Source organism: Castor canadensis, chromosome 15, assembly GCF_047511655.1.
Source record: "Castor canadensis chromosome 15, mCasCan1.hap1v2, whole genome shotgun sequence".
NCBI lineage: Eukaryota > Metazoa > Chordata > Mammalia > Rodentia > Castoridae > Castor > Castor canadensis.
Window position 1 is genome coordinate 36,132,276 of NC_133400.1, and position 25,583 is coordinate 36,157,858.

General features: G+C 42.0%; 1 protein-coding gene across 10 annotated transcripts in view; it reads left to right on the forward strand.

The window, feature by feature from the left end:
* Positions 1-25,583, forward strand: part of N4bp1 (NEDD4 binding protein 1) — a 62,990-nt gene that overhangs the window by 11,643 nt on the left and 25,764 nt on the right. For 2 of the 10 annotated variants that reach the window (XM_020158415.2, XM_074056040.1), the window contains exons 2-7: positions 2,929-4,604; positions 13,033-13,163; positions 13,968-14,064; positions 17,204-17,311; positions 18,460-18,567; positions 25,345-25,470. In XM_020158415.2, the coding sequence (XP_020014004.2) occupies positions 2,929-4,604; positions 13,033-13,163; positions 13,968-14,064; positions 17,204-17,311; positions 18,460-18,567; positions 25,345-25,470 (2,246 nt within the window). Of the gene's footprint in view, positions 1-2,928; positions 4,605-13,032; positions 13,164-13,967; positions 14,065-17,203; positions 17,312-18,459; positions 18,568-18,659; positions 18,707-19,258; positions 23,485-25,344; positions 25,471-25,583 lie in introns of those variants that run through there. The other 8 variants (XM_020158419.2, XM_020158420.2, XR_012441995.1 and 5 more) reach the window with 7 other exon arrangements.

Below are 25,583 nucleotides of genomic sequence, written 5' to 3' on the forward strand. Positions count from 1 at the left end.
TAATCCTAGCTACTCGGGACAGAGATCAGGGGGATCACAGTTCAAAGCCAGCCCAGGCAAATAGTTCTCGAGACCCTATTTAAAAAAAAGAAAAACAAAAAAAAGCTGGTAGAATGGCTCAAGTTGTGGGCCCTGATTTCAATACCCAGCACTGCAAATACAAAAAAGTTTTTTTAAACTGACAGAACTGAAAGGAGAAATTGATATGCCCACCATTATAGTTGGAGACTTTAGAGACCCTTTAATAGACTATTTTAACTATTCTGTACAAATGGAAACTATTGCGCTCGGTTACACACCTTGTCCCATGCTGGCAGAGACCATTACAGCAAGCTCTGAGCCTCCGTATACCAGCCACCTGTCACACCAGGCTGAGTGGAAGTGTTCAAAAATACGGGTTACTGAGAAAGCAAGACTTGACATTCACACTACCAACTGAAAAGTTGTTCTCTGCAGCCCAGCCCCTCAGCAGAGGAGAGGGAGGAGTCCTAGCCCTTTGGCTACAGTCCTGTACCCTCCAATAGCAGCATGTGGTCTGCATGTTATAAGAGCAAGCTCCCACCCTCAGAAGCAACAACTGGCGGCACAGTGACCTTTTTCTAAACAATCAATAGATCCTTTAAACAGAAAATCAGCAAGGACGCAGAACTCCTGCCACCACCAACCAGCCAGGTTGTATAATAGACATTTGTAGACCATTCTATTCAACAACAGCAGAACACATGCTCTTTTCAAGCATCTAAAGAACTACTATCAAGAAAACCTTATCCTGGCCACAAAACAAATCCCAACGAATTTAAAAGTATTGAAATCATGTAGAATGTTCTTACCACAAAGTAATCAAACAAAATCAGTTAACACAAAGATAACAAAACCTCCAAACACTTGGGAAATAGAAACTTAACATCCTTCTCAGTAATCATGGTTCAAGGGAACTGTTCTTTTCTATTTTCTTTGAATTTTAGAGAGATGTCAGGTTTTTTGTTTTGTTTGGGTTTTGGTTTTTTTTTTTTTTCTGTGTTAGCAATGAACCCAGGGCCTCTCACATGCTCATCAAGCACTCTACCACTAAGCTATACTCCCAGCCCCGCCAAGGGAAATTTTTAAAAATTCGTTGAAGTAAATGAAAATAAAATACCACATATCAAAGTGATACCAAAAGGGAAATTTATGACGTAAATGCATGCATTAGAAAAGAAGGATAGGGTATAGTGACTCACAACTGTAATCCCAGCTACTCAGAGGAGCAGTTACTGTACTTTGGTTTAACTAGATTGCCATGTTAACAAAAAGTAGCTAATTTTGCTATTAGAAAGACATGATTCCTGTCTCCTACACCAGTTTCCTCCATGCTTCAGCACTGAGACCACAAATGGCCTGAAGGGGGGAAAGGGGGGAGAAATGATCCAAACATTGTATGCACATATGAATAAAAGAAGAAAGAAGAAAAGAAAAAAAAAACTAAGGGAGCCAAGAAAGCACATAGGAACCCCATGCTGTTGAAGTTGAGCTTCGCTCCTGTGACATTTTCCTCAGGTGGCTGTAATTTCCTCATATTTCTGGTGTTCGATCTACTCAGGAATTTGGTGGTTTTTAGTTCTGGATGCACAAGGACTGTGAATATACATTCTAAGTGGGGATGTGTAGCCATCAACAGTAAGTGTTTGTTAGCGCCAACTTGCAGTCTCTTTTGGCTGGTGCTACACCAGGTTGAACTTTAAATAGCACTATTTTTGATAATGCCATTCTAATTTTAGTTGAAAGTATAGCTCAGGTATCATTCCAAGCTTATTTCTTAAAAATGTCTAGCTAGAAAGTGTTCACTGATACCTTAAGCAACAGTGTCCTGTCCCTATTTGTAAGCATTTACTATGTTCAGGGCACTGTCATCAGGACTACTTTTTATTTACTTTCTTTGCATCTTCTCAAACCCCCATGATTGCATTGTAACCTCTGGGATTAAAGAAACTGGGCTTACTTTAGATAACTTGAGCAAGATGTCAACAGTGGTATTGCTGGAGTTTGTGACCAAAAACTCCAGAACCAAAATTGCTGTATAAACAGTGTGTTTCCCTGTGTGAGCAAGCACATCTGTTTGATTCAGTCTTGTGCCCCCAGTTGCATCCTAATTGCTAAAGAAAACAATTCCCTTAACTTTATTTAGGTCTCTTTTCAATACCAGTATCAGAGAATGGCAGTATCATTTCCGGTGGTTTTTTGTTTTGGTGGGACTGGGGTTTAAACTCAGGACTTATTACTTGCAAAGCAGATAGTGCACTGCTTGAGCCACACCTCCAGTCCATTTTGCTTAGTTTTTGGAGATAGGCTCTTGTAAACTATTTGCTCGGATCTCTGCTTCCCAAGTAGTTAGGATTACAGGTATGAGCCACTGGCACCTGGCTATTTCTAGTTCTTTATATGTAGGTCTATGTTTAATTTAAACAGTCTGCTCTTTCCTAAAAAACACAAAACTGTCTAGGGTATAGATTGTCCCTACCAGCTAGAAGAAATTACTTTTGTTAAATTTTGTTCTTTCTAAATGCCTTCAAGAAATCTGGAAACTAAAAGGTAATTTGGTTTTGGTGGTAATGGGGTTTGAACTCAGGGCCTCATATTTGTTAGGTAGGCACTCTACCACTTGAGCCACTCTCAAGGATAATTGTTTTTGTTATATCTGGAAACCTTGGTAATGGTAACAGAAGTCAAGGTTTGTTCTCTCCTTTTTTTTTTGGTTATTGTGATGGGTTTGCAAAGCAGGAGCTCTACCACTTGAGCCACGCAGTTCATTTTTCTGTTTATTTTATTGAAATCATGGCATTTTCCACAAAATCACAAATATGCTTTTTTATTTTAAATAATCAGCTTGTGTAACTTAATATGTTCTGTAAGGACCTTGCTGAAATCTAATTTCTTATCTACTCTTCATAGGAATATGTCAAAGGAATCTGTGAACCTGAGCTAGAAGAAAGAGAATGCTATCCCAAAGCCATGCACTGCATTTTTGTTGGAGCACAGAGCCTGTTTTTGAAGAGTTTGATTCAGGATACTTGTGCCGACCTCTGCGTTTTAGACACTGGTCTTCTTGGCATAAGAGGAAGTGCTGAGGCTGTGGTCATGGCCAGGAGTCACATCCAGCAATTTGTAAAGCTCTTTGAGAATAATGAAAACCTACCCAGCAGTCAGAAAGAATCAGAGGTGAAAAGGGAATTCAGACAATTTGTTGAAGCCCATGCAGACAATTATACAATGGATTTGTTGATTTTACCCACTTCCTTGAAGAAAGAACTTCTGACTCTCACACAAGGTGAAGAGAATCTATTTGAAACAGGAGATGATGATGTTACAGAGAGTAGAGATGTGCAACAATCAGAGTTTACACAGAATGCTGCCACAGGACTGAATATTCCTAGAGATGAAGTCTTGCGGGAAGATTCAAGAAACAGAGCTGGGTCTCCTGTTTCTGAGCTTACAAAACAAATGGACACAGTCTTTTCTAGTTCACCAGATGTGCTTTTTGTTCCAATAAATGGTGTAAGCCCAGATGAAGAGGAGCTGTCCAAAGACAGAATTTGTCACAAGAGGAGATTTTCTGATTCGGAGGAAAGGCATACGAAGAAACAGTTTTCTTTAGAAAATGTTCAAGAGGGAGAGCTTTTACATGATGGTAAGGCATCAGCTGGAAATGTAATCACTGATCTATCTGATTCTTCTACTGATTCTGAAAATGTAAGTCCAGATGTAAAAGACACTACTGAGGAAATGGAATACAACATCCTCGTAAATTTTTTTAAAACCATGGGCTATTCTCAAGAAATTGTTGAAAAGGTCATTAGAGAGTATGGGCCTTCTATTGAACCATTATTGCTGTTAGAGGAAATTGAAAAAGAAAATAAAAGGTTCCAAGAAGACAGACAATTTTCACCTGGTACTACATACCCAGACACCAACAAAACCAAAAGTAAAGGTCTTTGTAGCAGAGTAAATGAGCTTACAACAGATTCTACTCCAAAGAAAACACAGAATCACACACAGCAAAATGCAGTAGAAAAATTGTCTCAGTTACCATTCAAAGTAGACTCTAAACCATGTACCTCAAATTGCAAAATTAATACTTTGAGAACTGGGCCAATAGAACAGAAACATGAAGTCTGGGGTTCAAACCAGAACTACAGTTGTAACATAGACCTTGAAACCGATGGCCTTTCTCCATCTGTTGCCCCTTCAAGTCCCAAAGAAGTCAATTTTGTTTCAAGGGGAGCTTCAGGTCACCAGCAGAGAATTCCAGTTTTTTCCGAAAATGGTTTACAACAGCAAACAGATCCCTTGCTTCCAAATAATATGAAGTCTGCCTGTGAAAAACGTTCAGGATGCTGTAACTCTGCTCAGTCTAAGCCAAACTGTCCACCAATACCACTGCCCCAGCTGTTACCTTCAGTTAGTGATACAAGGTTTGCAGGACCTTCTGATCATATTGATTCCTCTGTTACGGGGGTTCAAAGGTTTCGAGATACTCTAAAAATACCATACAAGCTGGAATTAAAAAATGAACCAGGGAGAACAGATTTGAAGCATATTGTCATAGACGGGAGCAATGTTGCAATTACGTAAGTCTTCTCTGCACTTAATTTTATAGTTTTACATAGTACTGTAAGCTGTGTCTCAGAATTGAATGTGTGTGTATATAGGAACTACCCTGTCCATCGGTCTTGTTGATCTATATTTTTACCTAGGGTAGGGACAAGGTCATTGGCTAGAAAGGTTCTGTTGTTTAATGTTCTGGAGTTGGGAGTTTTTCTTCACCCTATTGAACATATATTCCTCTGGGCAAGAAATGGTACAAAATTTATCTTTTCATATCACATATTGCCCAATGATAAGCAGAACAGAATTTTAAGTTCTTAGGTTGTCAATACTGTGAGTACCGTTAGGTTCTGAATTGAAGAGTGGAACTTAGAGCAAAGAGATTCCTCCTGTGTTTTTATGCTGGAATATGTTTAAGTCTATAACCAAACTGTGCTGTAGTTAAGGTGTGCTTACATCCTTGTTACACTTCTGCTGATAGGGAGATGGTGATTTTCTAAGGAAATTAATTTGAGGTTCATTGTGGACCTTTGTTCTTGCTGGGTACCTGCAGTTCACTCTACTAATCCTAGCTACAAGAGGATCAGTTAGAGGCAAGCCTGGGCAAAAAGTTTTTGAGACTTCATCACAACAGAAAAAGCTAGGTGTTGTGGCATGCACCTGTCATCCCAGGTACTGCAGGGATGATAAATAACGATTGTAGTCTAGTTCTGCCAGCACAAAAAGTGAAACTCTCCAAAATGACCAGCGAACAAAGGCTGGAAGTATGGCTCAAGTAGCTGCCTAGCAAGCATGAAGCCCTGAGTTCAAACTCCAATACTACAAAAAAAAAAAAAAAAAAAAAAGTGGAACAATCATTTCTATTTAGCCTTAGAGTCCCTCTGAGAATTCTGATTTTATGCTGTGGTGTGGGATTGGGTTTCTTCTTTAAAGGTCAGTTTAGCATAGTGTCTAAGAGCGTGAACATCAGTCTCCACCCCACTGTGGACCAGCTGTTTGATTTCCAGCAGGTCACTTACCCCTTCTGAACTTCATTTGCTGAAATCTGTTGCCTTTCACCTCTCCTTTAGGATATCTTAATCATACCATTTCAACAAATGCAGGTTAAGTTTTCAAAATCAATCACCCCATTGTTAAAAACTTTAGACGAATTAAATTTAGCAGAATTAATTTGAGTAAATACTGATTCATGAACCAGGCCACATTACAACCAGGAGAGGTTCAGAGAGCTTCTGCCTTTGCATATTTGGCATGGTGTGATGAGACACTTGCCTCATGTGGACATGGTCAGATCACTTGACCATTTGTGATTGGTTGAGACTCAACTATTGCAAATATGTACTCTTATAGTAGGTTGCAGTTTGCTTAAGATCTGTAAAGTTAGGTTACAATTCACTACATAGCGTTCGAGAACCAAAGACTGCTATGGGCAAATTAAATGCAACACCATTGATTTTTGCATAAGTCTAGCATATTGGGTAACCAACAATTCAAGATATAGGGCACCTGTACATGGAATGAAGGAGAAGTTATTAAATCTTAAAAATACATTTCCATTTCTGGCCAGGTGCCATTGGCTTATGCCTGTAATCCTAGCTACTCAGGAGTCAGGTCAGGAGGATCACAGTGTAAAGTCAGCCTAGGCAAATAGTTCATGAGACCCTACTTTAAAAATACCCAACACAAAAACAGGGCTGGTGGAGTGACTCAAGTGGTAGGGTGCTTGCTTACCTAACAAGCCTAAGGCCCTGAGTTCAACCCCCAGTACTGCAAAAAAAAAAAAAAGAAAAAGAAAATTTTGAGTTGTTCAATGTTTGTATGACCTCTTTCCTAGGATTTCTAAAAGATGACCTAAATCAAGACTATCTACCTTTTTTTGGAGGTACTGGGTTTGAACTCAGGGCCTCATGATTGCTAGGCAGGCACTCAACCACTTGAGCCACTCCACCAGCCCTTTTTTTGTGTTGGGTATTTTTGAGATAGAGTCTTGCAAACTTCTTGCCCTGTCTGGCTTCAAATCTCAGTCTTCCTGATTTGTCTCCTGAGTAGCTAGGATTATAGGAATGAACCACCGGTGCCTGGCAAGAATACCTGCTTTGATTGAAAAATTAGCTGGGTGCCAGTGGCTCACACCTGTAATCCTAACTACTCAGGAGGATTGCAGTTCGAAGCCATCCCTGGCTAATAGTTCGCAAGACCCTGTCTTGAAAAAAACCATCACAAAAAAAGGGCTGGTGGAGTGGCTCAAGGTGTAGGCTCTGAGTTCAAGCCCCAGTACCACAAAAAAAGGAAAAGAAAAATAAATTTTTTTGTTTTGCAGTACTGGTGTTTAAACTCAAGGTCTCGCGCTTGCTAGATTGTTGGTATATCATTTGAGCCTTGCCTCTAGTCCATAATTTTATTATTGAAGCATATGCTTGTTTCTTTTTTATTTATTTATTTTTTTTGCAGTATTGGGGTTTGGACTCAGGGCCTCCAGCTTGCTAGGCAGGTGCTCTACCTTGAGCCACTCCCACTAATCTAGAAAGGGACCTGCTGACAGGCACACCTTCCCTGGCTGCACTTGACTGGGGATAGAGAGGAACCCACCCAAGACAGGCCTCTCTAATGATGGGACCATGCAAGGGGCTACAGGCAGGCAGGGTGTGTCTGCATTGGCAACTGTGTATCCAGGGACCCGCTCATCACTCCTGAGGAGGAGAAAGGTGGGGGAACGGAAGGCCCAGGCCATAACCACAGGACGCACCCTGTTCCAGCTCCACCTTCAGGCTCATTGGGCCTGCTTCTGCTCTGGAGAACTTGAAGAAAAATTAAAATTTAAGGCCCTGAGTAAACCACATCAACATCTGCGGGCCCAGAAGGTGTGGCAAAAGCCTCCTCACATTCATTTTTAAAATAAGTTATTGATGGTGTGTTTGTGTTTAGCTGTCTCAGAAGAAAAAGTGCCAGCATTTCAGATGTTAAAGTTTGAAGATGTAGTAAAAATAGGTAATATACTTGTAAATAATACTGTTTATTGTCATTTCACTATTTTTTTTGGCAGCTGTACTGGGGAAAACCCAGCAAATGACCCAAAGCTGCATAACAGTATCTAAGTGAAAATGTAAAATGCTATTTCAGTCACCGGTAGTACAAGTCTAGCACCAGTTCCTCATTGTTAGGAGTTCTTGAGCCAAGAGATGATATAAAATGTAGGTCATGATCATGAGTAATACTAATTCTCTTACAAAAACTTTTCTATATGTGGAAAGATTTCCCAAATTGATGTTCACAGAATAAGAATGCAAATTAACAGACTGAACAGTGATTTTTTTTTTTTGGGGGGGGGGGGAGGCAAGGTCCCCTAGTTTAACCAGGCTGATGGTGAACTTGAGCTCTTCTTGCCTCAACCTCTGAAGTGCTGGAGTTGCATACATGTGCCACCATATCCAGCGACCTATATTCTTCTTGAAAACTATTTTGGGAAGATTTGTGTTTTCTTTGAATTTACACGTTTCAGTTTCAGAACAGCATATTTACAAAAGGATGTGTTATCCTAGGATGACAAGGTTATGCCTAATTAAATGCAGATTGTTTTGAAATGGTCAGAAATTTAAATTAACCCTTTTTCTAGCAAAGAAACTGCTTAATAGAGTATAGGGCTTATTTTTGAGTTTGGGAAGTATTCTGGAACTAGATGTAAATGCTGGAACGCAGCATTATGAATGTATCAAATGCCATTGGATTGGTCACTTAATAATGATTCTATTATGTAAATTTCATCTCAGTAGACTTTAAAGTGTGTGGGGAATCAATCCTTACACTAAACTAGTTGCTTCTCTATTAAATGTGAATTTAGGTGAGATTAAGTTCCATGAGGGGGCTTATTTGCCTCTGTTTTCTCCATGGAACCACACCCAAAAGCTGTAGTCTCTGGCATATAGTAGGCATTCAGTAAAGATTTGTTGAATGAAAGAGTGGGATTTTTTTAAAAAATTATAACAGGATAAAGTGTAGACAAGGTGGCGGGGAGGAAGAGAAACAGGAAGAAACATTTCCTGTCCCCATACAGGAAATGGGAGCAAAGACTCCTAGGAGATACATATATATATATATAATCCTAGGATATTTTTTTTCTACTGGTTTTTTACCATCTATTTGTAACTTCGTGGTTTCCACTCTAATGATCAACTTAGATTAAATTTTAACTGAGGCCATGTATTTAATTAAATAAATATTTTGAATCTTCAAGCTGGAACACTTTTGGTTTCACATTAGCCAAGCACTGTGCCACTGAGCTTCATCCCAGCTCTGTATTTTTTTTTCCTGTATTTTATTTTTAAGAGTAATTATATCAATTTTGAGAGGCAAAAATTACATGTAACTGGCATAATATGAAATGACTTTAAAATCTTGTCCAGGGTAACACACAGAAGATTTGGGACCTCAGGAACCATACACCCCATTTCCTCTCACAGAAGTTGAGGTTGGAATTTTCAGACCTTGGCATCATTGGACACTCACATTGTGGGTTGCATAAGCTCTGTTGAGTAAACCTAACTCATTTGACCCAACTAGTTGGGGAAGTGGTTAAAAAGAAATTTGATCCTTAAGCAATAGCATCTGTTAGTGTGAACCTCACTACCCTAAGGCAACCCAGGACCACCCTTTCCCTGGATTTCTGCAAAGCCTTTGTTTATTTGGTCCAGCATGATTCCTGCAGCTCATACACACCTGTGAGAAACTCTGAAATAACCCTGCTTTAAGCTGCTGATTATGTATATCTTTACTTCATTTTCTCCGCCTTGTCACCATGAATGAGTCAAATGATGAGTCAGTGGAAATGGTTTGCGGTGTTTGGCTAGACATCACAGTGGTGGCTGAAACTCCGCATAAGAGCACCTGACTTGTCTGGGTTGGTAATTTTCCGAGTAGGTGAGGTTTGCCCCTTCACTTGCTAGAAATATGCATTCTAACCATTTTTCATGCTAGTCTTTCTAGCAGGTTCCATGGCTATTTTTATTAAGTGGAAGCTATAGAAGGCAGTCACTCTTTCCTGGGTAACTCAGAAAGGGCTTTCCACCGTTTCTCCACACTGCTCTATCTGGTTCTGACTGATGTAAATTTTTATCGCCTATTGTCACCCATCTCTCCTCTGCTTTAGACATGCTTCCTTATAGTAGACTCCCTGCTATAATAGGAAAACAACCAGATGATATAATCTGTTTCCATTGATGAGGTATAGGAGTTCAAATCTCCCTTGAGAGTCCCCACCCCTGGCCTCCCAGGCCTTAGGAGCTAGCATTTAGAGATGCATCTGGAGCTGGAGCCTCAGAGCTTTGGCTTGCTCCAGAATGGAGAATGTACTTTGAGTATACGCTGTCTCTAGTTGATCTGGATTTACCTGTCACAGCTCTGAGGCAACTGATTGTAGAGACTGGAGATAGAGAGGATCACATACATTTCTGCCTAGTTGGGGTGTTGGACTTGGAAGTAGAGAGGGTTCTTAGTGGATTATCTGTAATATTTTGAGGACAATAATTTGGCTCCACTTCCATAAACCTCTAGGGTCTTGTGCATGCTAGGCACATGCTCTACCTTAACCCTTCATCTGGCTTTTTTTTTTTTTTTTTTAAACCTGTAGTTTTATTTTCTAGGTAAGTCTGTTTTCAGACCACAATTTTGAGCTGATTTTACTCAGCTCTGGAGATTTTTCATAAAATGATGCAATCTTAGCATAGAGAACATAAGTTGAACAATGTAAGTTTAGACCTGATGTTTCTAGAAACTATTTGTTCCCTTCTAAGCTTGTGAGAGGCCCAGAGTAGCAGAATTTCTCTATTACAGCCCAGTTCTTGAGTGACCCACTAGAATGGAGCTGGTTATTCCCATCTCCATCCACTTTCAACTATTGTGTCAAAACAGAAGCGTTTAAAGAAATGAGGGGTTGGGGGGGCAGCTGAGCCTGTTGAATAACATGGAGCCCTTCTTAAGCCATTTTGATGCATTTCTCTCAAGGGTATCCTTTTGAGGACTAAACATATGTACCCCTTGGTTTTTCTAAGAAACAAGACTTTTGTATTTTCATGTTAGGGCTGGTTGGTATTAATTCCAGACCTGTCCTTGCTATTAAGCCATTAGTGATGGATGATTTATTCTTTTTTTTTTAAGCTTAAAAAAACAAAGAAAAGACTCCTGGTCTTTTTTCTAGTAACAAATGTCATGTTGCTACATCCTTGCCATATTTGAATATTTTTAGGTAAACAGTTCATTCTTTTATCACTTGCCAAGAATGAGTTTGTTTTCTTGTACATACATTTTCTGGGGTAAGAGTCTTATTTATGATTCCCTAGAAAAAGAGAGTAGACTTTAGCCTTTGAAAAGAGGAGATTGGGGAGGAGGCGAGAGGGCGAGGAAGAAAGGAAATAGAATGGAGGGAATGAGCATGCTCACCTTATGCTGTAGGCACACGGAATTATCACCATGAAGTCCCCTTGTGTTAATGTATGCTAATTAAAAAATAACATGCTAAAAGAAGCAACTCCCACGTCAGTGGAAAAAAAAAAGGACTAAATAGTCTGTGTAAGGGGGCTAGAGAGAAAGAGATTACCTGCCATTGGTCAGGAGACATTGTGCTTGTTTAAGGAGCTCTTCTTCACAAAGCAAAATGTAGGGAAAGCCAGAGCTAATGTGTAGGCAGTTTTTTTTTTTTTTTTTGAACAAGCAACTTTTTAAATCTTTTACCACCTTAGCTATTTGTATATCCAGTCCCTTCCTGCTTAGAATGGTTGATGAAGTTGAGGTGACAGCTCCACTGTGGGCTGGGAGTGATGAAGCCTGAGTCTATCCCAGCATATCCACCCTCTGGCTGTGCAATCTAGGCAGGTCACTGTCATTGTCTCCTCTCTCCAGGAACTTAAATTCCACACCATTTCTGTGATTCTGGTGCATAGTAGAGGATAGGGAGTTAAGAGGACAGGGGGTTCTGATGAGGGAGTCTTTCTCTAGCAATAGCTTCATGAAAAAAGGATGGGACATTTAAAGACTGGGCTAGTAAGGAAGGTGCAAGAGCATTGCAATAGAGAAAACAACAAAAGGAAACAGACTAGGAGGAATGGGATGGTAAGATCACCTTGTCAAAACCAAGAACAGGGGAAGGGGGAGAAATGACCCAAACATTCTATGCACATACGAATTAAAAAAAAAAAAAACAAGAGCATGTTGACGTACAGTGGGAGGTTCACCTTGGCCAAGTTCCTCTGAGCAATCAGGGTCCCTTGGACCTGAAAACCAAGCTACATGGGCTTTGTGTAAAAGGAAACACTTTTCTTTTATCTCCACTTAACTGCCTATGAGTAAAGTTTAAGTGGATTTCCTTTTTTCTTTTGAAATGTTACCAGATTTCTTTGAAGGTTTTTTGTTTTTTGCTTTTTCAGTACTGGGGCTTGAACTCAGGGCCTTCACCTTGAACCACTCCACCATCCTTTTTTTGTGAAGGGTATTTTTGAGATAGGGTCTCTAACTGTTTGCCCAGACTGGCTTCCAACCATGATCTTCCTGATCTCTGCCTCCTAAGTAGCTAGGATTACAGGCATGAACCACCGGTGCCCAGCTGAAGGTGTATATTTTGAGAGTCCTTTGTACCAGGGTCATCACACATGATCTAGCCACTGTCTGTTTTTGAAAATAATGGAATCCAGCCACACTAGCTTATTTACAGTTGTCTGTGGCTACTTTCACAGTTATGGCAAATTTGAGTGATAGGTCAGAGACCACATTGCCCTTTACAGAAAGTATGTTGACCTGTCTTACATTCAGTTTTTTGTTTATTTACCTTTCTCCCTGCTTTCTGCTTCCTTCAACAAAATCATCTTACATGGCTCTGGTTAATTTAATTGGAATCTTGCCCACACATTGTTTCCAGTAATCTGTAAACTGGGTTGTTTTGCAGCTCCCCAGAAAGGGAATGGAGCACTCCTGGACAGTGAAGCAGTAACTAACCAGATCATATCACTTGTCCCTTTACTCAGTCACAGACAGGCAAAAGGTACCACAGTTACTAAACTGTTTCAGTTTCAGAAACAAATTTCTTAAATTTAAGAAATTCTTGAGGTCAGTAATCAGAACTTTAAAATAGTATATTTTCCCCAACAGAGTGAACTCTTCAAAGAAAAACCTACAATAATAAACAAATACTACCATGATGCACACACTTCCTTCTACTAAAACAGCACACCCAATTAAATAAAAATAGAAGAAAGAAAACATAGATTCTGTTAAGAGATATAATTCTTGCAGTGGTTTCTATCTTGGCTTTACAAAGTATTAGACTGAGCAACTAAATGCCAAAAGATGAAAACATATTTCATGTATATGTTTTTCATGTATTTGTATATGGATTTTTACCTTTTTTTATGTTTTATAGTTTAACACTTTAAATATGTTTAAATCTGAAATTTTATTTTCTTATAGCCATGGTCTGAAAAAGTTCTTTTCTTGTCGTGGAATTGCAATCGCAGTTGAATATTTTTGGAAGCTTGGCAACAGAAATATCACTGTATTTGTTCCTCAGTGGAGAACAAGGCGTGATCCTAATGTCACAGGTGAGGCGGAGTGATTTTTCCAGATAGCTAATTAGATATTTAATGACTTGGCAACACCTTGATACTTAGAAGTCATGTGCCACGGGGCAGCAACTTTAACAACAGAATTGTAAATCTGTTCCATCTAGTAAAATATCAGTTGAACAGACTGTCACAAATAAAGAGTAGTAACTCAGGGAAGGATGGAAAGTTGACGTAATTACTAGGAAGTTATGTTAGAATTCATTGTATAACAAGAATTTTCTTCTGACTTTCTGAGAATTAAAATATGTCATTGGGCTGGGTTTTTGACTATTTAATAGTATTTTTTTAAATGCTCACTTGATAATGTCCCTCTTTTGGGCACTCTTGTCCTCCATTCTTTGTAATATATTGAAAAAGTGCTTGATAGTAGGATTCATCAACTATGGGTTTATGGTTTATTCTTAGAAGCAAATGAGTTGAACCTTTTTGTATTTAAAAAATAGCTAGTCATTTCCAGCATTGCATTTACCTTAGTATGGGTCTTCCTTGATTTTTTTTTGTTTGTTTGTTTTGTTGTTTGTTTTTCTTCCCAGTTAGTAAAAATGAGTTAATAGATGAGAGGTTTTCTTTTTTTTTTTTTTTTTTTTTTTATTATTCATATGTGCATACAAGGCTTGGGTCATTTCTCCCCCCTGCCCCCACCCCCTCCCTTACCACCCAATGAGAGGTTTTCCATAGCTTCCTAAGTAAAACATTTGGATTTGGGTGTACATTCATATATTTACACATCTGGGAAAATAGCCTTTTTCTGAGTGTATATTCAATTTATTCCACAAACAGAACAGCACTTCTTAACCCAGCTTCAGGAGCTTGGAATATTATCTTTAACTCCTGCGCGGATGGTCTTTGGAGAAAGAATTGCTTCTCACGATGACAGGTATGAAAGGCTGTTTTCCTTTCTGTGGTGGGAGTGCAATGGTGAGGAGCTAGTTACCTGTTCTACACTGAAAAGATTCACTTGACTCAGGTTTGAGAATTGTAGTATTCATGATCACTGAGGTTATCTGCTTAACAGTCTTTGCTGTATCCGTTTAGGAACATCTCAGAAGAAACTGTTGGGCCAATTTTTGCTTTGTTTGGTTTATGTGGGAATGGGTTTGAATCAGGGCTTTGCATTTGCAAAGCTGGCACTCTACCACTTGAGCCACACCCTCAGTCCATTTTCTCTGTTTATTTTGAAGATGGAAATCTCAAGAATTGTTTGCTGGGGCTGGCCTCAAACTACAGTCCTCCTAATACCAGTCTCCCAAGTAGCTAGGATTACAGGTTTGGGTCACCAGTGTCTAGCTGTTTGTTTTTAATAAATAGATGATGCAAGTAGATATTTAGTCATAGTCCTTTTTTTTTTTTTTTTTTTTTTTTTGTAAATGCTAAAAATAATGCATGTTTGTCTTGTCTCATTGTGAAAGCCTTGTGGTTTTCAGCTGGGTACAGTGGTATGTGCCTATAGTCCCAGCTACCCAGAAGACTGAAGTGGGAGGATCACTTGAGCACAGGAGTTGTAAACCAGCCTGGGCAATATAGTGAGACCCTCATCTAAAAAAGTTGTCAGGGAGTCAGTATTACTACCTGCTCCTGGTCTGTTTGGCCAATAACTTAGTCTGTCACTGTGGCACCCAGGCCCTCCTGGATTTTTCCATGCAATAGAAGACATCTCTACTGATCTTCATGTAGTAGGAGTGAGGTGCATCTCTTAGGTTGCTAGGTCACTCAACAGGTGCTACTGCATCTGAGACACTTTTAAGATTTAGTCCATACATTTTAAATTGTTTTCTAAAAACTTCACTGAGCATTGACCAAGTCAACTGTGCAGAGCTAGGTTCTGGGGGAACAGTCGCACCTACTGCCCTGAGCTTGTTATCTAGAGAAGCACACAGATAAGGAGAGTTTTGCTCTGAGAGGCTTCCAAACTTAACCAGTGGCAAGGTAGTTTTTATAGTCAGTAGTAACAAGTCTGGTATCAGGAAAGCTAAGTGGTAGCTTCTGGTTCTTTCCTCCTCCATTTATTCTGCTTATTTTTACCTTTCCCCCCATTGAAGGTAGTATCTAGCTTGTGACCCAAGCTAGTGAATGGGTTAAATAGTAAAAGGTGAAAAAAAGTCTGTAGTAGGCAAAGGTGACTTGAGACCACAACAGACAGTCCTTCACCAAAAAGGCCTTCTCATTGATTGGCCTGTGCCAGGTGGGAAGAGAGCAGATTAGATGGGGAGATTGTGAAAGAAAAGTGGGAAGAGCTAGAAAACGACAGCTAGGGGACAGGGCAAGAAGTCCTGGAAGAATGTCCTGGAAGGCAGTTCATGCTCAGCCCTGTCTAGGGGCAGGAGCACTGGGGTGCTCAGGTCAGAAGGTAAGTTGGGCCACTGGGCCCTCTCATACCTGCAGAATGTGAATCAGGTACAAATACACAATTAGGCTTTTGCTTGACTTGTGTGTCTCTCTGGGCTTTAAAGAATACATTGGTGTGTCCTGATTCATAGTACATGCTCTTAGAAGTCTTACTGCCTACTTTTATTAACACCTCTGGGCAAACATCACCCTTAAACTCATGCTAGATAGAAATAAGTGTTTATTGATAAGCTGGGCATGGTGGTGTGCTGCTGTAATCAAGCACTGGGGGAGGCTGAGAATCTGGACTGTGTAGCAAGACCATGTCTTACAAAAACAACCTTTAAAATGTTCATTAATAAAGAGAGAGGTAAATCCCATTTATTTTCATGGTTAAGGTACTCTCACGGCTAACAAGCAGTTGTTTGTACCTTTAATTCCACTGATTCTTACTTCCTTGTCTTGGTCTACATTGTCTTGGATGTAAATGTTCATCCTGACTTAAGAGAAAACTCCTATTACCTTACAACCCTCTTAGTAAGAGTTTGAACAGAAATAATCTCCAGCAGTGACACAGGCTTCTTCTCTGTTCGATTCTTTCTTTCTTCCATCATCAGGTATCCTTTCATAACTTCCAGCGAGTCTATGATTTAGGCTAAGCAAAATGTCAGTCAGGCATCTGCTCCTAAATCAGAAGAAAACAGGAGCCTGTGAATTAAAAAAAAAAAAAAAAAGTGGTACTAAGCAGCTAATCTTGAGCCACACGAGGGATAGCTGAGTGGAAATTTCACAGACTTATCACCTCTTACTCCTCATGAATTACTACCGCTGTTTATTGCTAATACACCTTCTCTAGAAAGTATAAATTACAGTTGAAGTCATTTTCTAAAAATTAGATTGTATGAAAAACAGTTCTTAAAATCACACTAATTTCAGAGATTTTCATCATTTTCAGGGACTTTTCTACTGTTTGGTCTTGTCTAAATTATTTGGTGATTTTCCTGAGAAGAGGATATCCTTTATTTTCTTTCTTTCTGTCTTTTTTTTTTTTTTTGGTAGTACTGGGACTTGAATTCAGGGTTTATACCTTGAACTACTCAACCAGCCCTTTTTTTGTGATGGGTTTTTTCGAGATAGGGTCTCAGAACTATTGCCTAGGCTGGCTTTGAACTTGATCTTCTTGATCTCTGCCTCCTGAGTACCTAGGATTACAAGCATGAGCCACCAGCACCCAGCTCTTGCATTTTCTTACAGCAATGACACAGGTTCTTCTCTATTCGATTCTTACTTTTTTCCATCGTCAGGTATCCTTTCATAACTTCCAGTGAGTCTATGATTTAGGCTAAGCAGAATAGCAGTCAGTCAGTCATCTGTTCCTAAATCGGAAGAAAACAGCTTCTCTATGCCAGGGATGCCTATTTGCTCATTTTAAATTCTCTTGCAACTGGAGGTATGGCTCAAGCAGTAGAGCGCCTGCTTTGCAACCATGAAGCCCTGAGTTCAAACCCAAGTCTCACCAAAACAAACAAACAAACAAAACTTACCTGGTCAACTGATCTAGCTTTAAGGGCTGTAGAATGGTTCAAGTGGTAGAGTACCTGTCTAGCAAGCACAAAGCCCTGAGCTCAAACCCCAGTACCATCAAAATAAAAAAAAGAAACTATCACTTAAACTCTCTTACATTACCATAGGTTTCTACTGCACTTAGCTGACAAAACTGGTGGCATAATTGTAACAAATGATAACTTCAGAGAATTTGTAACTGAATCAGTCTCTTGGAGAGAAATTATTACAAAAAGGTAAGATTTTTCTTTGGTGAGAAGTTTTGTTGTTGTTACTGCTTATTATTTGTTTTTATTTGCGTTTTGTCTGTCTGTTGTGGACCTTGGCCCTGCAAAAGACTATGCTATTCATGCAATATATAGGCTGGGTGGGCCTGCTGTGTGTGCCCACGTGACTGGACTTAGTGACAAGTGAGATCTCCCTCTGAAATACTGTGATTCCAGCAAGAGGGGAGGACCAAAAGACTAAAGGTTTACTTTTTGGGTACCCAAACAATATTTCTACTTTTAATATCTGATGCTTTTCCTGAGCTTTTTAAAGTTATGGTTCATTATCTGTATTGAAAACATGTTTAGTTGTCATCTAGAATAACAGAGTTAAGAGTTGATTAGCATTCCCTTTTTATTCATGATGATACTATGATTGTGTCTAGCTGCTAAAAACTGGGGAACAGTGAGTGCACCAGCTTCCAGGACTTTACTAACAAGCAACACCTGAATGGTTATTTACCACAGAAAGCAGGAGCCTGGTGTAGACCTAGGACATGTCACGAATGTTAAACCATGAGCTGAATATACGTTAAGTCAGTATAACGTGTATAACTAATGTATAACTACTATGACTAGACATTTATCTCTTTTGAGGTTTTACAGTTAATCCTTGTCTGATACAGAACCAGCATGCATTTTGACCCATACTCTGGTGGTAACTGACCCTAAAAGTTGGTCTTTGACTTGCTAGACACAGTTTACAAGCTGTTCTTCTCAGACACGCCCCTGAGCTCACTGACACTCTTGTCTAAGCTTAATGCAGTCTTTGAATGCAGTTAGACTCCAGCCAACCCACTGCTTTCAGAATTTGTAAAAGCAAAACAGAAAGCAAGATGTGAACAATGAAGACAAATTTAAAAAGCAAATATAAAAAAGCTAGAGTTTTCTTTCTTTCTTTGTGTGGTGTTACAGATTGAACCCAGGGCCTCAAGTGTGCCAGACAGGTGCTCTTCTAACTGAGGAGTCCACCTAGCCCCATCCCATGCTTGATATAAATACTCCTCCACTGACTTCAGAATTTCTTTCTTCATATTATTATATCGTTTTCCTTTTTAAAAGGTTATTTTCAGTTGGTTTGCGTATGGATGCATTTCCAGTTTTTCTCTGTGTTGTAGACTACTTCAGTATACATTTGTGGGCGACATATTTATGGTTCCTGATGATCCTTTAGGAAGAAGTGGACCTAGATTAGAAGAATTTCTTCGGAAGGAGGTCATTCTTAGGTATTTCTTTCGATTATCTTACATTTAAAAGTGTATTTAAGTTCTTGTGCTGTCCTTGGAGACTAAAAATGGCATTTAATTTTTTTTTGAAGCCTTAAATACAGCAATTCGCAATGTATGTGGCACACACCTCCAGAAGGCCAGTATTCATTTGTGGGTCTTTTCATTTTAGTCCTAGGAGAGGATGGGAAGCCAAGTGGTTTTGAGGGTGGCAGATTTCCTAAGCTAATAGTCATTTATTAGTGAATACCACTTAGGTTCATTATATATGTATGAATATCTTTCTTCATTTTCATTCCGTGAACCTGTTGGGGGTGGGCAGGTCCATGCAGACAGAAGGGGCTCCTTTTGTCTAACTGTTGGTCCTACCCACAGTCAGAATCTCCAGAAGAGTAGAATGCTGTGATCCATGGCTTTTAAAAATGCACACCCTGCTTTAGAGCCAGAACAGGTGAATGGAGTCAGTCCTCAGGCAGCAGACCTGGGAGGGGAGTGCCAGCTCAGGAGAAGCTTGTTCCCTGTCCTGACTCATCTAAAGATGGTGTCAGTGAAACCCCACAGTGCCACAACAGTCTGGCATCTTGCCAGGGAGCAGCATCTTCAGCCTCCAAATAAACAGCACATGGTTTAAAGGGGTTTCTCATTTATCTCATAACCCAGCTTACCAAGACTCCATTCCCTTCACCCACAGAGACATGCAGCCGCTGCTTAATGCCCTGCCCAATGTGTTTGACCCCAGCTTCAGGGTCCCTGGAACCCAGGCAGCCAGCACTAGCCACCAGCCTCCGCCCCGGATTCAGGGAGCTCCTTCCAGCCCCTGGCTCTCTCAGCAGTCCCACTTCCCCCTCCTGCCAAACCTTCCCAGTATGCAACAGAATATGCCCATGCCAGCACAAAGGTCTTCTGCCGAAACCAGCGAGCTGAGGGAGGCCCTGCTGAAGATCTTCCCTGACTCTGAGCAGAGACTGAAAATTGACCAGATCTTGGCGGCCCATCCGTACATGAAAGATCTGAATGCCCTCTCTGCCATGGTGTTGGACTAAAGATTGCATTGGGAAGCTTGAGCTCAGGGCCCATGCTCACACTCGAACTGATGGCTGTCTGCAGTGGGAAGTACCATAATGTGAAGAATCCTCTTTCCAGTGTAAACGTTGTTGTATTGTACAGAGAAAAGAAAAAAAGATGTTTTGTGTATACAAAAATCTGGGTTTTCAAAGCCAGCTTTTTTCTATATATAAATTATGCTGCTATTACAGATTTAACATTTTCTGTAAAAGAAAAGTCTACATTTTCTGCCTGTTCAGAACTGTTTAATAGCAGTTACTCTTGAGTGTATTTACATTTTTATGTTTTTTAAACTATTTTCCTTAAAGCTGAAGATATTGACAAATGGATATGGTTAGTCTTTCTAAATAAAAAAAAAAAAAGAGTTGCTTTCTTAAGGAAAGCAGGACCTCTTAAAGTATATTTTCTTGAGATGAATATGTCCTGTCCACTAACAGGAAGTGTACCGAAGTGTGCACCCCTCCTGCCTCTGCCCTCCCCTGGAGTTGGGGCTGGTTTGTTCCTGTGAGGTCTTTTGTTTGGGCCATTTGAGAGTGGACAAGTGGAACCACTAGATGGCGCTTTGTGCCTAGCTGTTGTTAATGACGAGGGCAAAGTTAGATGCAGAAGATCAGGGTAGAAGTTTTAGAGCTCATGGAGTCCCATCCTTCTCGCTGTACCCTACAGAAGGAACTGAGGCCGCGAGTGCTCACTATCCAGACATGCCTGCAGGTAGAGCACCAAACAGGGCCAGACTCCCCTCCCAGTGCTGTGGTGTACTCACCAGGCGGGGGCCTCCATGCATCCAGTCAGATTTGACTCCAGAAGTCACGCCTTAGCCTCAGGCTGTGCCACAGAGTGAGTTTAATGGAGCACCCCTTTGTTGTATGCCCTACAACTATAGGAGATGCTCTGGTGTGCAGTTTGTATGGCTTTGCCAAAAAAGTTTTCTATTCTCAAGAATGACCCAAGCCAATAAATAGCATTAGTAGCTTCTGTGGGGGGTCCCAGAGCCCCTCTATTTATTTTCCTGTTTTGTCTTTTTAGTAGTCTCTGAAGCAGCTTTTCCAGTGAGTCCTCAGAACCAATTCTTAGTATTGTCTGTTTTCAGTGTTGCTCAAATTCTGTGTCAGTGAAATTCTTTTACTGGTAATTCTTAACATCTTGACTCTTACCTAGACTTTCAAAGGGCTTTGTATTTTATGCCTGTTCTCTCCCCAGGCTGCTCACAGTCTCATGTCTGCCTTGTGGATCATGTCTCTCCCGGCCCCCAGAATAGCGGCTGAGGACTTGGTGCTTGTTTGTTCTTCATGGTGCAGGGATAAGGTGGCACCCCAGAGTGCTCCTGCCAGGCATATGTCCTCTTGATTTCGTTTGATGCCTGCATCACTCGGGATATGAATACAGGGCCCTTCAGATGGCCAGATTTGTACTTGACTCAATCATGTTTTCTCCCAGATGCCTTGACGGTGCATCTGAATGCAAAGCTGGTTATCAGGTGTCACTTTGGGATATGTTGGCAACCCAGCCAACTGTGTTTCAATTACAGCCCCCTCTGCCCCAGTTTCACAGCTGGTTGTCTCTCAAGCACAGCAGAGATGTGAAGACTGGCTGCCTCACAGGGACTCCTTCCCTGGCTCATGTTCATTCCAGCAGCCAGTCTATTGCTTCTCTGAATCGGAGAACAGACACAGGAGTCTCACCCACATTGCCAGGGCTGAGCCTTCTGGCCAGCTTGAAGGGGCCACAAGTTTTCTAGGTTCTAGAAGCATTTTGAACTTGACCTTTGAGTTCTGTAAGTCTCTGTATTCTTGTTTCTGAGAGAAATACCTGTCCCTTCCCCTTTCTGTACATGGGAGGGAAGAAGAGAAAGTGGGAGAAGAATATAAAGCATTAATTATTTTGTAAGTTATAATATGAAAGGTATAACATGAACCATACTTCAAAATCTTTTCTGAAATCTATCACATTTAGTTAATCTGGGCATTTAAAACCCCAGTTATCAAATCATTAAGTGCAATTCATGACCTGCTCTCCGCTGTTCCCTCTTCCCAGGCTGTGTGGCTGCTAGGTAGATGGTCAACCTCCATCCATAGCTATTTCCAGGATGACTTTGGCAGTAAGGCTCCCTTCCCCTGCTTAAGTGCAGTGTGGTTTTGCCTCCTGTGTGGCATGGCTTTTATGTGAGGTGGCTAGTGGGGGCAGAGAAGGTCATCCTTACCCAACAGACAGGGTGCCCAGTTCTCATAGAGGTTGTCCAGGTCAGAGGACAGGTAGCTAGTGGAGCTCATCTTTGAGAGTAGAAGATTTGTTTCATCTATCAGGTAGCCTTTGTTTGAGACCCTGGAGGCTGCCAGTCAAGAAAACAGAGGAATCTCAGCTCCTGGGTGATGGCACAGCATCATCTCAGGCTTGGTTGTGTTGTCAGCTACTCAGGCCTAGTGTCGCTTGTATAGCGTGAAAGAGGACTCCAGAATCTACATGTGGAAAGCCAGGCTCCCATGATGCTGTCAGCCTGCTCTCTGCCCTACCAGGTACCCAGCTCAGCCCACCTCCCACACTTCAGAGATATCACCTGCTTTTAGGGATCTTCCACCTTCTGAGCACTCTGCTCAGTGCTGTTTTGTCCTTGCCCATCTTTCCCACAGTGTTCCTGAGCCCATCTCTCATCTCCTATCTGTAATTTGTTCAGTGATGCTGCTCACCTTCATTTCTTCCTAAGAATCTTGTCTATTTGCTGCTGCTAGTCTTTCCCCCAGCTTCCCATTCTGCATTTATCCATTTGCAAACTTGGCTTCCACCCACTTGCATGGCAAGTAGTCTAGAATGTCACTGCACACTACCTGATTACCAAATTCAGTGACCTCTTCTGGGTCCTTAATTTTAGTGTGGGCACTCAGTAACCATGCTATTCACCTTATTCTCTCCATGTTTCACTTCTAGACCTTCAATTTTCTTCCTTTATCCTAAAGGTCAGCCCTTAACACTCTTGCTCAACAGATTCATGGTGGCTATCATTACAAATGTAGATTACTGGGCCCCATTCCCTGATGTGTGCATTTAGTGCTCTAGAGTAAAGTCTGAAGATCTGTTTCCATGCTCCCTGGATGGCCCCTGGGCACAGGGTCCACAGGCCACAGTCAAGAAGCTCTGCCCTCTCCTCAGGATCACCATTCTTTCATAACCCCACCATTGCTAGACCAGTGGAGTCCTCCCTCCCCAGACCTACAGCCTTCATCTGTTGTCCCTTGCTCCTTCCCCACCCACCCTCTGTGAGATTCCCTGCACCTGTCCTCATCCTTTGCTTGCCACTGCCTACCAGCAACTTTCACATCCTCCCCATGACATTGGTCCACCTTTCAGTTCTCTCCCCTCCCTTCTGTCCTCCACGCTACTCTGGTTTATCTCCCAGGAGCCTATTTTTGGTTACTCTCTTCCTCTTATGCAGTCTTCAGTCAGACTCCATAGCTGTCATCTCCTGGCCATCCTTGATTGTCCACTTTGTATCCCCCTGTTCATGTTCACTCCAGCCACATATACCTGTATGCTCCTGCCTACCTACGCACCCCCTCTCTGCTACAAATGCCCTTTTCCCAAATGGCTTCCCTCCTTAGAGGCCCAGCTCGGAGTCCTCTTTGTGCCCTTGCCCAATGCTTTGACCAGAAGCAGCCCTGTGGTGTTGTGTGGCTCCACCGCACTTTGTGACTTGCTTCTGGCTGGTGTTGCTGAAGCCAATTGTGTACTGTGTCTTGCCTCGCTTTAGACTGTGAGCTCCTCTCGGGCAGGGCGTCCGTGCTCACTCCGTATTTCCTGTTGCACCTAGCACAGTGCTTTGCACTTGATAGGTGCTCAATAAATGTCTGCTTAAGTGAACTGGAGGACAGTGCCTTCTTCACTGCGGCATCTGCAGCAGGTCCTGGAGACCCTTGGAAATCAAGTTTTCAGGACCCTGCTGTGGTAGACCTGGGGATGAGGAGGGGGTATCTGCCTGGTTGTTCTAGTTCCCCTTTTCAGGGCTCCAGCACATCCCATCCTGGGCAGACTGGTCCAGACATGGGCTCCTGACACAGGTGCAGCCAACTAGGTCCTTACTTCATAGCCAGGACAGAAGCCTGGCCCAAGCCAGAGTCAGTCCTGCATATTTTCCCCCGTTTTCTGGCATGTGAGAAGCTGGCTACCTTCTCAGATGTCACCATGTCCACTTTCTCACATGTTAGCCTTGCTGGAGCCTACAAATTGTACTTCTGTCCCCAGACCCCAAGTCGACCTTGAGTGAAATGGCGCTGTCCTTAGCAAAGACTTGCAGATTGATGTTTCTGTTTAGAAAGGTCCCAAAGGCTTGTGCAAACAGTGCTGTAGGGGTGGCCCCCCCAGGCAGTAGTGTTCAGAGCCCAGCAGTCTCTGAGTTCCAGGCTCTCAGAAGAGAGCTTTGCCCCACCATGTGAAGGCTGCTTCCTGCTGCCCCTTCTCCTTGCCATCTGCTACCTCTCCAGGCTGTGCTTTCTGTTCCCTTTTGTGACATTCTTCACTTAGTTCCCTAGGTTGGTACACCTGGTTATTTGGAGTTTGACCTTCCCTTACACGTCAGTTTTCCCATCTAAAAAGTAAGCATGAAATAATGCCTTCTGCTTCAAGGCTGCCATGAAGAATAAGTGTGTTAACAATATCCACGAGGCACCTAAACCAATGTCCAAACCAGCTCATCAGTGACTCGCTACTATACAGGCCACTTCACATCTGCACTGACAAAAGCCTGGAGACAAGTCTCATGCTGCAGGGTCTGAATGTGCTCCTCTGTCCTGACCAGCTACCAGGAGTGGACCTGGATGAAAACATCTATGTTAGTGCCTACACCTTTTTTAGAGCCTCGACCTCTGCAGGACGTCCAGCAGTGACCCAGAGGAGTCTTTACTCCTTATACTGCAGCTTGTCATCATCAGAGCGAGGGCAGTAGGAGGAGCTGCAGAGAGCTGGGAATGCTGAGCCTTCCTTCATCCTGAGTGGGGCTGTTAGGTCCATTTTGTGGAGGAGGAAACCCAGGTACAGATGCCTAATTCTCAAGGTTCAGAGTTTGAATTCTGAAGGGCTCTTCTACCTCCCCACAAGGCCAAGCTCCCTCAGGGGTGACATGTGAACCCTTCCCCACCCTGTGGAAAGAATGAAGTCCTCCCCACAGTCTGCTGGCAGGGGGAGGTTGTGGGAAGGAAGGACATTTCATAGTGGGCCACCCCCAGCCCTGTTGCCGTGGTAGGAGGAGACCAATTGTATTTTCGCAAGGAAAAAGTTGATCAGTGCTGAGAAGCTTTTGTCAGTATGCATCAACCCACCTTCTGCCTTATTCAGGCACACACACAGTTCAGGAAAGTGGCCCTTGCTGGTTTGAGAAAACTGAAAGCAGCCATTTCCCCCAACAGTTCAGGTTGCCGTCCTCTTGACACCTGTGAAGCCAGGAACATTTGCTGGGGACACAGGCTGGACAAAGAAGGATTGTCCAGAAACTGCAAAAATCCCACAGCCAGGGGTAGGGGTGGAAGCCCAAGGGAGCTGGAAACACGCTCCCCCCAACCTCCTACTTGGTATCATCCCAAGTCACAGGACTCTAAACCACAGACTAGCCTTTGGGGCTTTCCTTAACTACTCTCAAGTCCCCAGGGAGCCCTGCTTGGCTACAGCCTGAAACCCAGCCTAAGGTCAGGCCTGGGCAAGCTCTACTTGACCCCTCCCTTCTCCCAGCAGTGGCCTCCTGGAAAAGAATGCGCCTGTCTGCCTGCCTGTCTGGCTCCTGGATCATTCTAAGATTTCAGTCACCAAAAAAGGCAGCAGGAAAGAGAAGGCCTCCTGCAGCTGGCTTTTGCTCATGTGAGTTCCCCATCCACAGGGCCTCTGAGAAGGGCTGGGCACCCACACTTACTCTTGTTGAGTGGTAGGGAAATTAGGCCCAGTTGGTAAGAAGTGGTGGTATGACTGAATTC